The 12,834-nt window shown below is 41.3% G+C and overlaps 1 protein-coding gene across 1 annotated transcript; it reads right to left on the bottom strand.

The window, feature by feature from the left end:
• Window positions 1–5,873: 5,873 nt before the first annotated feature.
• LOC126796144 (uncharacterized mitochondrial protein AtMg00310-like) lies at window positions 5,874–7,333 on the bottom strand. The gene is made up of 2 exons (XM_050522909.1): window positions 6,921–7,333; window positions 5,874–6,006 (listed from the first exon to the last, which is right to left on the bottom strand). Exons 1-2 carry the CDS (start codon window positions 7,331–7,333, stop codon window positions 5,874–5,876), a joined length of 546 nt encoding a protein of 181 aa, XP_050378866.1.
• Between the last annotated feature and the right edge of the window lie 5,501 nt (window positions 7,334–12,834).

Below are 12,834 nucleotides of genomic sequence, written 5' to 3'. Positions count from 1 at the left end.
ACAGTAAGATGAAAATATACGTAGGTACATATTTACATTGAGGTAGAAAAATATGTGCATCGATATACGCAGAGAGTTTTAGTCACACACACACTAATCTTTGTAGGTGGTGGAAGTCTAAAGAACCTGATATAACATCAGTTGTTAATCGAAAGTTAAGGTTTTTCCGGAATTTTTTGGTGTGTATTTTTCTTTCATATTTGGTCAAGCATTACCTTTTGCTTGTGTAGGTAGTGTAGCGGAATTTCGTCTCTGTGAGGTTCCGCTAGTTATTCGAGATGTCCTTATTGAGGATTCTTGTAATGTCTCTAGTGTTCTCCGGAGGTGCACAATCGTAGTAATTCAAATAATGGGAGTGGAGGTTAGCCTTTTCTGGGCTGGTTCCTATACCCTTTCCTAAAAAATAACAACCCACATTTACAATAGGCCTATAACGTGGTAACTAAACAAAGAACAATTCAAATTAACGTACCTACCAAACTGTAAAAACTAAGTTTAGTGGCTCTTTAATATACCTTGCCAAGTCGATCAATAATCTTAATTAATCTCATTTTTTGTGATAATATTCCTACTAAGCATAGGAGTTAAGCCGAGACGTGGCGTAGATGAAACATGTAATGCACTTGAATAACGCAGCTCGAAAAGGAATTGTATGGATTCGATGAATTCTGTGACTCTGAACACACTTGGCGTTTTCCGAGGGCAGTTGAATTGGATTGAACTGATGTATGTTCCTGGTAACAAATGAAGTCAAGCTAGATAACAAGCACAAGAAAGTAGAATACTATAGGGAGCTTAGTGTGAACTCTTACAGAAACTAGAGGAAGAGGAGATAATCACATCAGTGGCAAAGACGTTCTATATATCTCCGGCCTGACTACTTAGAATGGAAGTAATTACAAAAGAGGATTGTAATCCAGCTGAGCAAGTAGATGAAACAAGTGACACACTTGAACCATTCCCTTTGTGGAATTGTGATGGATAAGTATATTGCCGTGACTCCAAAGAAAATGGCGAGCCGCTCAAGCACAGGAGCCGGTTTTGGAAAGTTGGAGTGAATAGATTTGCAGAGGAAGAAGCAAGTAAATGAAATTATGATGATGAGTCCGATGAAGCAAAAGATTGTAGGGAGTTGGGAGTGAATTTGTGCGGATAAGAGAGCCATTTCAATGGTGGAGGCCGAGCAAAACACGACGAGTAAATTGGGCCAGTCTAGGTTGTGGTATCTAGGTGCTGCTTGTTGAGCCATTTCTTCATCGTTTGCAGAATGCAAGCAGTCAAGTTTTGTAAGAATTTGGAGGGCAAATGCCTTCAAAATCCATTATAGCATACTTTTATGTTGTTGGTGTTGTAATTCACTTGAATCATCATCGTCTGCATGTTTTTTATAGTGTCTTTCATTACATCCTTTACATGGAACTTAAGAAGCTGTCAGGGTATACAATTATAGACTAGTTGACCGACCTTAATTGCATACAAAGTTTAATTTGTTTTGACGGTAATGGACAAAAGAGCAGCAATGTTGTGTCAATGGACACTCCAGAGAGTCAAGCCTCAAAGAAGACATAGCTTCTTTTCAAGTCACTAGTCCCTTCCGAACTTTCGATTTTACCTCTCAAAACTAAATACTATTTGACTGATAAAACAGCGGCGCAGTTAGAAATTGATGAAATTCGATCTGCGGCATTTCAGTTTAAATATTGGGCCACCATAAGTAGCCGTGACCCGAATCACCTCCTTCCTCACAAACTACCACTTCTCCACTTATTGGTTCGATGCCAACACAGGGCCAAAAAGAACATTCTTATTCAGAATTTCTATGAATGTGATCTGTTATTTGACTCAGTTTCAAACTCTCACTGCACTAGGGTGGTAGTTACAAAAAGTTTCGAACTTTGTAGTGGGAAAAGAATAGCGTATAATGATATAATGTTTACCAATGATCGGAAACTAGAAAAGCGAATTGGAAGATATGGAACTTGAAGGATGCAATATCTTCAAGTTACCTCCCTCTTACTTTTTGTTCTGATTTTACACATCGATCTTCCCGTAATGTATGCTAGAGTTTGATTCTAAAGTTTCATTTGGCCATATAGTTCACTTTTGTTGCAGTAATTGGAAACTCAAGACAGTCAAGAGTGCTACTTGTGAAGGACTGAAGGTCTAATGTGTTTAGTCACTAAATTTCATGTCACGCTTTTTCATTGACACCTTTATAATGCAATCTTATAGCTCTATATATAGTTGGGATATATATATCATATATTGAATTTACATTTCATGGTTGTGGATCGCGTATTTCAAATTAAATCGTTGTTAATTAATTTGGCGAATGTCGCTTATGATTGTTATTCTTACAACAATATCTATTTGCGCCAGGTATCATATACTTGCTTTGATATTGAGCTAATTTTTCTATAAAGGTTAAATGTCCTCATAACAGAACAAAGAGTGGACAGGGATCCTCTCCTGACCTCCTTTTTCACCTGATCTAGCTGACCTAATATGAGATGATGACACGTGGAGAAATCAGATCTGATGGTGTACAACAATTGAAATGGTTATCTCTCTTTTAATATTTCTCAGTTCTCACTCTTCAACACTTCGCTCTTTTTCCAGTTCATGACTTGTTCTGGTTATTGGATCAAATTCTAATATATGAAGATGACAAAATGAGATTGAGATAGATTAGTTGGATTGATCGGAATTCAATTATTGTAATCTGGGTTGTTGTGGTAATGGTTTGATCCCCAACATGACAAATCAGGTTAATTTAGTTGTTCTTTCTTTTCTTTTTTTTCCCTTCCCCTGCTAATTTGCTATCATTCAATTTTTGAATTAAGACCAACAAGATTGATTTAGTCAATCTAAGAAAATCAATGGAACACCTAGCCCTAAATTATGAGTCTTAAATCTTAATCTCAACTCCCAAGTCAAACATGACAAATTGCTGATCGGCCTGATCCTTAATATATTCAATTTTCATGCCATTTTGAGGAAAAATTCAAAACTGAGAGAGGAAGATTGGAGAGGAACCGAGGAAGTGAAGTCATCAAAGTAGAACAAGGCATTTCATATATCATCAAAGTGGCCTATCAGACATTCTTATTCTCTGGTTCTGTTAGGTTCTTCTTGAAGAGAAACAAGGGAGAATTTAGAGAGGGCAAATGTAAAAGAAAAAATTGAAGGCCGTCAGATCTGATTTTTCCACGTGTCATCATCTCCTATTAGGTCAGGTAGGTCAGGTGAAAGAGGAGGTCAGGAGAGGATCCATCCAGAACAAATGAGAGACTTGTGGAATTTAGGGCGGATGGGATCTGCTATTTGTTACCCTGGCGAGTCTTCATGTTTTACTTTCGCTGATCCTAAGTTCCTACCATTGGGCTGCAGCTTTTTAGTTCCTTAAATTAATCATACAGTCGTGTTGACATCTAATTTAACTTCAATGTCTTAAATGATCCAGATCTGTTCCAAATTTCCAATAATAAAAAAAAAAGTGAGGCAGATCTGCTAATGCAACAATGATCAGTTATCATCGTGGTGGAATGACTGGAATATCCCCTTATTATTAGACCCTTATCAACCCCCGTTAGAAACAGTGTAAGAGAGAAATTGCATGCAACCTCCTGACTACCATGAATGGCCTGCATATATAACAATATTGCCAAGTCATTAATTTTCATGATTAGGTCTCTAATTAAGCAGACAAGGAATTACAAAAGAATATCACGAGCCATGAGACAACATATATGAAGCAGGTTATGGATTTGAACCATACAGCCGGAAAAGGAATAGTGATGGAAATGAAGAAGGCAGTGACGCCAAAGAAGATGCCACATCGCTCGAGCACCTGAACAAATAGTGGACAGTTGGGATGAACTAACTTGCTTGTGAAGAAACAAGTAAAGGCAAGCAAGATGGCAAGCTCGAGAAAGTAGAAGACTGCAGGAAGGCGGAAGTGAACTTGGACTGATAGGAGAGCTATGTCAATTGCTGATGCCAAGCTAAACACCATAATTATCTTAGCCCAGTCTAAGTTCTGGCGATGTGGAACTTGATCAGGCGCCGCTGCCTCTGGATCATGATGAGGACTACCAAATGGGCTCAGTCTCAGAACTAGGTCGAGCAAATTTCTGACAGCTGCAGTGAAGTTCATTTTTCTGATAACTGAACTCGCGGCAAAATGAACTTGGGTAGTGGTCAAAAATGTAGAAACAAAACTATAGTGCCAAGGAAATACCAGAAAAAGGGGGCGGGGGTGTTGTAACTTGTAAGGAACTAGATTTTGATGTAAAGGAGTTCGAGGTAGTCCCTCGGCTTTTATAGGCTGCTTTGTGGATATTGTAATGTTTTGGAAACCGTCTATTAAGGCAATGCTAATTATGTACAGTACCGACCACACAAGAAATCTGAGCACTCACCAAAAATAGTCAAACAGGTGGACAATTTTATAAACTAGGATTATCTTGATAAATTAACTTAATGGCGTGTGATGTGGAGCAAGTTGTGAATTTGTGATGTGCCTGTGCCTGTGCCCATTGGCATGGTTTGCTAGATCGTTTAGGCTGTTTTGGGTCTTGGGAATATTCGAAAAGGCCTCTCTCTCTCTAGGTTATCAAACAAGGGATCTGAAGTGGTTGGGTTTAATTTATATAAGGTAACGATCATAGAACCCCAGTGTCATAATCAGTTACATAATTCCGTTATATATATATATATATATATTTCAAAAAAATGTTCTACGATTATTTGACACCCTCCGACCAGACTCTTTCCCACCAGTCCACCACACCATCACCCCCCAATCCACAATTATTTAAAAATAAAAGTTATCTAGTTTATTTCCCTCAGTTTTCCTTTGATTTTCCTTATTCTAAATCCATGAAAGGATTTTTTTTTTTTTGTTCCTAACACGGAATCCATTCTATTTTATTGGCGGCTGGCCAGCAAGAGACGGAGATAATAGGAACTGCCGAAGATTGAGAACCAAATTTTAGTCCCGAGCCTCACGGCAAGCATGTAACAGTCTTATTTGGAGCAAGCTTCTCTTCTAGCTAGAGAAAATCCTACGACCCCAGATAGGTGATTTCTCCTAGTCAACAAAACATTGGTCTGAGGCTCTGAGCTCATGTGTTGAAAATATGTGTGGGCTGATCCTCTTGAAGCTCAATATAATCTCATGGCCCAAGTGTTTAAACAGTCATGCATTTGCATTTCATTATTATTCACTCAAAATGGCAAATCTGTTGAATCTTGCCTATGGACAATTCTAAATCAACTGGATGATTTTTCTCAGAGGATATGAGTTCCCGCGCCGAACTCAAAAATCTTTTCATATTCATAAAATCTGGATTTCTGCCATTCATGCAGATTTCTGGGATACCTTCCTTATCCTTTGGTCAAGCCATCTTATTGTCCACTGGGTAATCAGAAAAATCTGGTCCCAATTCAAACAGATTTTGACATTCTTGTAGGAAATTTGCTTTGGAAAGTAAACTTTGCTTTCATTTTGTTCAAGGGTAAAACAGAAATTGTAGATTTACAAAAACCAAAGGAGGTATACTTTTTATTTTATTTTTTGAACTGAGAAAGAGAAAACAAATTAGAACACTTCAAACCTTTCCCAAAACAGGGAGGAAAAGGGGAAGAAACTAAAACAACCTCCAAGCAGGAACTGACAAGCCATCTAAAGAAAGTAACTGAGCCAAGGGGGGAGGTGGAAACTGAACCCAATCAGCTGGACACACCCTCTTGCGAACTAACAAAGCAACACAGTCTGCCACTTTGTTAGATTCTCTGCTGGTCCAACCCCAGCTAAAGGAACTAAGAGCAATTGTTAGAGCTTTAATATGAGACAGAATGGGCACCACGGTTCAGTCTGCAATCAAGGAATGATCCAACAAAAGTCTAACCAGTTGGAAAGAGTCTGATTCGAACACAAAGTGAGTATCTGGTAACAGGATAGCTAATTGAACTCCCAGACACAACACCAAAGCTTCAGTGACCAGAGAAGATGACGTCATTGTGAACTCAGCCAACCCAGAGCAATAACTCCATTAGAATCTCTTGCAACTACCACTAAACCAGTTGCACCAGCAGTCCAAGATGCGTCTACATTTATTTTTATCTGGGATGGCAAAGGAGGAAGCCTCTGACCTTGAGAACAACTAACAGGAGGAAGGGAAGAAGAGGTAGACTGAGAACTAAAATGAGAAGAAGAGAGAAAAGAAAGAAAAGCAACCAAATCAGGATTTGGAGGAACATTTTCAAACACACAAAGACATCTATGTTTCCAAATGTTCCGAAGTACATAAGAAAAATGAGTACGATAGATACGTTGATCATGAACAAGGAAAGAGGAAGGACAATGAAGATTAACCAACCAGTGGCTAAGAGAACACAAAAAAGGAAGAGGAGGACGATAACCAAGGGGATGTAAAAACCAAACTCTCCTAGACCAAGAACAGTCAAATAAGATATGTTCTATAGTTTCAGAAGCCTGTTTACAAATAGGGCAAAGAGGAATACTAGTTAAATGACGTCTAAATAACAAAGCATGAGTAGCTAAGCAATTAGACGTTGCTCGCCACAGAGTTTTAATTTTTGGTAAAGTAGGACATGACCAGATTTTCTTCCAAAGGATTGGAGTAGGAGAAACAGAAGAAATAGAACCTGCATTGGAAGAAGTAGAGGAATGCTGGTGAACATAATAGTTCCCCGATTTCTCTAAAGGCCAGATCAATCTATCTGGAATTATCGAAGACACCAAAGGAATATTCAAAATAGCCTGAGTCTGATCCGGATTCAGAAAGCGAGCAATAGAACCAAGATTCCATGAACACGAAGATTGATCGATAAGTGAAGCCACCATTGTAGGAATTACACTCCCAGATGGAGGTAACAGCCGCAAATTGATCTGATGGGGAAACCAATTAGTATTCCAGATAGGAACATCACCACCATTTCCAACTTGATAAGCAATCTTAGGAACCAAAAGGTCACGACCAAACAGGAGACTTTTCCAAATCCAAGAAGGAGATGAACCCCTCCGAGCTTGTAAAAAAAAACTATCCGTCGGAAAATACCGAGCCTTAAGTAATTGAATCCAGAGAGCTGAAGGATTCATCAACATCCTCCAACATTGCTTTGCTAATAAAGCCTGATTGAAGTTCTGAAGATTACGAAATCCCATCCCTCCTTGAGATTTAGGTAAATCCAAAGAAGACCAACTCTTCCAATGGATACTAGAGGCACCTCTGTTACCCCAACAGAATTTGGCCAACAAAGAATCAATCTGCAAGCAAAGACTCTTTAGAAATTTAAAACACATCATCGGATAAGCTGGCACAGCAAGAGCGATAGATTTAATCAGAATCTCTTTTCCAACTTGATTAAGGAAACCAGAATGTCAAGCCAGAAGTTTTCTATGCACATTCTCTTTGACATAAGACAAAGCTGACACTTTAGAACATCCCCAAATTGTCGGTCAACCAAGGTACTTGCCTGGATTCTCAACTGACTGTATTCCAAAAAATCTGGCTATTTGGGCTAGCAAACCAGGAGATGTATTAGGATTGAAGAATAATGATGATTTCGAATAATTGATTTGTTGGCCCGATGCAGCACTATATGAGCAGATGATAGAATGGAGTTTAGCAGCATTCCGCCAAGTAGCTTCGAAAAAGAACAGCGAGTCATCTGCAAACAGTAAATGACTAACTTTCGGAGCAGTAGGAGTAATGGACAAAGGATATAACCAGAGAGCATGACAAGCTTTTGTCACCACAGTAGAGAGAACATCACTCACAAATAAGAACAAATATGGTGATAACGGATCCCCTCGACGCAACCCCCTTGAATGATTGAAGAATGCAGAGGGTTTCCCATTCACAAGGATTGAAGGGGACACATATCTAACACAATTCATAAGCAACACAGTCCAATGTGGATGAAACCCAAGCTTAAGTAGAATGGCCTGAAGAAAATTCCAATCAACAGTGTCATAAGCTTTTGAAATATCCAACTTCAAACCAACAGCACCTAAACCAACATGCGTAAGTAGCTTGATATGGTGAAACAACTCATCTGCTACTACTATATTGTCTTGAATTTGTCTTCCAGTAACAAATGCCGCTTGGTTGTCAGAAATGAGCTGAGGCATAAGAGGTTTCAACCGATTGGCCAAAAGTTTAGAAAAAATCTTATGAGAAAAAATACATAAACCAATTGGCCGAAATCTAGTTTCTAGTTGAGTTTTGTTTAAATCTGACAGTAGCTGACCTGACTGAAAAAAAGACTGAGAAGCTTGATGAATGACCTCATGAACAATCTCCCAATAAAAAGGAGGTATATGTGAGTGGAATATAGTAGGTGTGAGTGGAATGTAGTAGGTATAGTGGAGTGAGTAGGTGGTTAGGATGAATTAGCCTATATATACCATTGTAATCTGTATATGAACAATCAATCAAAACCAAGCAATAATCAACATACTTCCACTTGGTATCAGAGCAAGAAGGCTCTGTTTTTTTTTTCTTTTTTCTTTTGTTTTTCCGGCCGGTCGCCCTCTCGTGCTCACCGCTGCCCTCCGGCGCCTCTCGACTTCGCGGTCGAATTTCCGCTGCTCCTCGCTCATCGAACCGCAGTCGCCGCCTGCTCCGCACTCGGACCCGAAGTCGCTGCCCTCCGCGCTCCGTTCTTCCGGCTCCGTCACCGCTGCTCCTCACCGGTACTCATCGCCCGCAGTCGCCACCCACTCCAGAGTCGACCCAACATCGTTGTCCCTCTGCCGCTGTTGCTGCCCCGACGTCGCCGTCCTCTCCCTCTGCAGTCGCCGTCCTCTCTCTCCTTTTCTCTAGCCCGACCCGCTTTTTATATCGCTCAACCAGATTCGGTGCGACGTCACATGGGTATCCGACCCATTTTTTAGCCCAGCCCAGCCCAGTTCGTTGCGACCCGGCCCAGTCCAGCTCAGCTCAGTCCGACCCGGTTCTCCTGACCCGACCCGGTTCGCCTGACCCGATCCAGTTCGCCTGACCCGACCCATCAGTGCATCTTCACCGACAGTTCCAGTGCACCGGCGGCAGATTCTTCTCCATCTTTTGCCTCCTCTACACTTTTTCCTTTTCCATGGGTTCTGGACACGAAGCTGATGGTTCTCAGACCTCTGATATTCCGACATTCGAAGTATCTGTGAAGGGTTCTGAAAGTGGTTCATTTGGGGGCGCCAAACTAAACGGCACCAATTTCCGTAAATGGAAACGACTCATGACTGCTCATCTTCGAGGTATGCATAAAATGGGACATGTCACCGGCATCACTAAGGCTCCTAGTCCTACGGATATTGTTGCCTACACTAAATGGGACGATGACGATGGTCTTGTCATGTCTGTCTTGTGGAAAGCTATGAATGATAAGATAATTGATCTGGTGGAGGCCTGTCCCACTGCACAGGCAATATGGGAGACACTAGCCGGCTTATATACTAATGACTCTGATTTCATACAGGTTCATGAGTTAATGTGCACAGCTTTAGCCATTCACCAGGATGGGCAACCGGTGGCGCACTATTTCACCAAATTGAAGAATATTTGGGCTGAGATTGATGTGAAACGACCTTGCATGATTACAAATCAAGCGGATATCGTTTGGTACCAAAAGGAGAAGGAGCTTGAACGAGTTCACCATTTTCTGAAAGGTCTTGATGCAAAGCATACCAGTGCGAAAGGCGAATTGTTCCGAATGACCGAACCACCTAGCCTACTCACCGCTTTCACCTATATCCGAAAGGATGAGTCTCAGCAAGAGAGTATTCTTCCGGCACCGGCTGTCATTTCCAGCCTTACTGTTCATGCTCGATCTCCGGCACCACCCCTTCCGCAAGCAACTTCTGCTCCCCTTCATCGACAAGGACCACCACCAGGTTTCGGGAATCAGCCCCGCCCTCCTTGCTCTTATTGCCATGACACCAACCATGCTCGTGCGACCTGTTGGAAATTATATCCATATCTTAGGCCCAAAAGGCCTAATTATCGTCCCCAGGCAAAAGCAACAGCAGCTCTTCACTTAGTTCCGGAACCCGATATCTATGGTGTGGTTGGGCAGGATCATCATACTGCTGGAGGAGCACCTACCGCATCCATCGTTGGCCGTGGTCAAATTGGTATGGCCTTCAATATTTCTCACTCTCACTCTGTTAGTTCTGATACCTGGATTATTGATTCTGGTGCATCTGATCATATGACTTATGCCAAATCTTATTTTACCGTATTATCCCCTCCACTCGTACCCTATGTTACTAATGCTAATGGTGAGGCATTCCCCGTATTAGGGACAGGGTCTGTTCGTATTACTCCCACCATAGAGCTTCACAATGTACTATATGTTCCTGCTTTATCTCATCATTTGATCTCTGTTCCCCAATTGAACGCTGACGCTCAGTGCTCTGTGACCTTTTTTCCTATGTATGTGATCTTTCAGGATCTTCTCACCAGACGGGTAATTGGTCGGGGGTATCTAAGGGGCCGGTTGTTTCATCTGGATCTGACATACGCAGGGGAAAAACAAGGGGGACCGTCTCAGACCGCTTTACTCTCCACTTCTGACAAGCTAAGTGAAGTTTGGTTATGGCATCGTCGCTTAGGGCATCCATCCTTTAGTGTTATGAAAAAATCCATGCCTACTTTATTTATTAATGTGGACGAGTCTTGTTTATGTTGTGAGACATGTGTTTTGGGCAAGAGTCATCGATCTACTTATTCCCCTAGTACTTCTACTAAAAGTTTTCTTCCTTTTGAATTAATCCATTCTGATGTTTGGGGACCCTCGAAAGAGTCAACTGTATCAGGAATGCGATATTTTGTGTCATTTATTGATGATTGCACACGTCTCTCATGGATTGTTCTTCTTAAAAATAAAAATGAGGTTTTTCCAGCTTTTCGTGCCTTCTATACCTCTGTCCAAACACAATATAATGCCACCATTCGCATTCTTCGGTCTGATAATGGGGGGGAATATGTGAATCATGTCTTTCAGGAGTTCTTTAACACACATGGAATTGTTCATCAAACAACGTGTCCTTACACACCTGAGCAAAATGGGGTTTCTGAAAGGAAAAATCGTCATTTACTTGAAATGGCTCGGTGTATTCTCTTTAGTGCCCACATGCCTAAATACCTTTGGGGTGATGCTGTCATTACTTCTGCCCACCTTATTAATCGCCTTCCATCTCGTGTCCTTCAAGGGAAAGTTCCCTATGAGGTGCTTGCATCTCATGTCTCCTTACCCTCTTTTCATAACCTTCCTGCCCGTGTTTTCGGTTGTGTTGCTTTTGTTCATCTTCCACAACATCAGCGTTCTAAGTTGGATGCCCGGGCAATTAAATGTGTGTTTGTTGGGTACGGAGGACATCAGAAAGGATACCGGTGCTATCATCCCCCTACTCGGAAGTACTATGTCACTATGGATGTTACCTTTTTTGAGGATATGAGTTATTTTTCCTCTTCTGATACTACTCTTCAGGGGGAGAATTCATATTTTGAAGAGTTATATCATGGAAATGGGGAGACAAGTGAGCCAGTCGATGTGGTAACAGGTCCCGTTGAGATTACCAAAGTAGCAGCCACGCAGGCGCCACCAAAGATTGTTACTCAATCATCAGCCACACAGGCGCCACCAGAGGTTGTCACTCAATCGATTGAGACACCAGAAGCTGACAACACAACTGCCCCTCATGTCTCCCGTATCACTGTTTATACCCCTGACCAATGCTCTCCTGGTACAGAAGATCACTCATCTGAGGTTAGTCATTCTATTAGGGATACTAGTAGAGAATATGTTTTGCCAAATAGGTCTACTCGGGGACAACCAACAAAAAAATATAAGCCTACCCTTCAGACTAAAGCCAAGTATCCAGTGACAAATTTTATATCTACCAAAAGATTATCTAAGTCATATGAGTCATTTGTGAATCAAATATCTACTGTATCAGTACCTAACAAAGTGCAGGATGCATTGGGAGATCCAAAATGGAGGAAAGCAATGGAGGAAGAGATGGAAGCATTACAAAAGAACAATACTTGGGAGCTTGTACCTCCACCATATGGCAAGAAAACTGTAAGATGTCGTTGGGTGTTTACAGTGAAACATAATCCAGATGGGTCAGTAAGCCGGTATAAAGCACGCCTAGTAGCGAAGGGGTACACCCAGACATATGGCATAGACTATGATGAGACATTTGCACATGTGGCAAAGATGAACACTATCCGGGTATTGCTCTCTGTCGCTGCTAACTTGAACTGGCCACTTAGGCAGTTTGATGTCAAGAATGCATTCCTTCATGGAGAACTAACAGAGGAAGTATACATGGATCTTCCGCCTGGATATGTGGCCACCTCCCCAAGTAACTCCGTATGCAGATTGAGAAAGTCTTTGTATGGTCTTAAACAGTCACCTCATGCTTTGTTCGGAAGATTCTCACAATTCATGAGGAAACTTGGCTACAGACAAAGTAATTCAGACCACACGTTATTTCTCAAACATCAAAAAAGAAGGTAACAGCCCTAATTATATATGTTGATGATATGGTAGTTAGTGGGAATGATACTGTTGAGGTGGATAGATTACAGAAACAGCTTGCCACAGAGTTTGAGATGAAGGACCTAGGTACACTCAAGTACTTCTTAGGCATTGAAGTAGCCCGGGGAAGCAAAGGTATCTATCTGTGTCAAAGGAAGTACATCCTTGATCTACTAACAGAGACAGGTATGTTGGACTGCACTCCCATTGATACTCCTATTGAGCAGAACCACCGGTTAGCAGAGTATCCAGATCAAGTCC

This window comes from Argentina anserina, chromosome 5 (genome assembly GCF_933775445.1).
Source record: "Argentina anserina chromosome 5, drPotAnse1.1, whole genome shotgun sequence".
Taxonomy (NCBI): domain Eukaryota; kingdom Viridiplantae; phylum Streptophyta; class Magnoliopsida; order Rosales; family Rosaceae; genus Argentina; species Argentina anserina.
Note: the sequence above shows the minus strand (reverse complement) of the source record. Positions and strands in the feature narration are given on the sequence as shown.

Bases quoted from the DNA above. Each gene is read 5' to 3' on its own strand.
- LOC126796144 (XM_050522909.1), bottom strand. From the start codon at position 7,333: ATGATGTGTTTTAAATTTCTAAAGAGTCTTTGCTTGCAGATTGATTCT. The intron at 6,007-6,920 runs TCAGATCAATTT...GTCATCTTCTCT, and splicing joins AATACTAATTGGTTTCCCCA to GGTCACTGAAGCTTTGGTGT.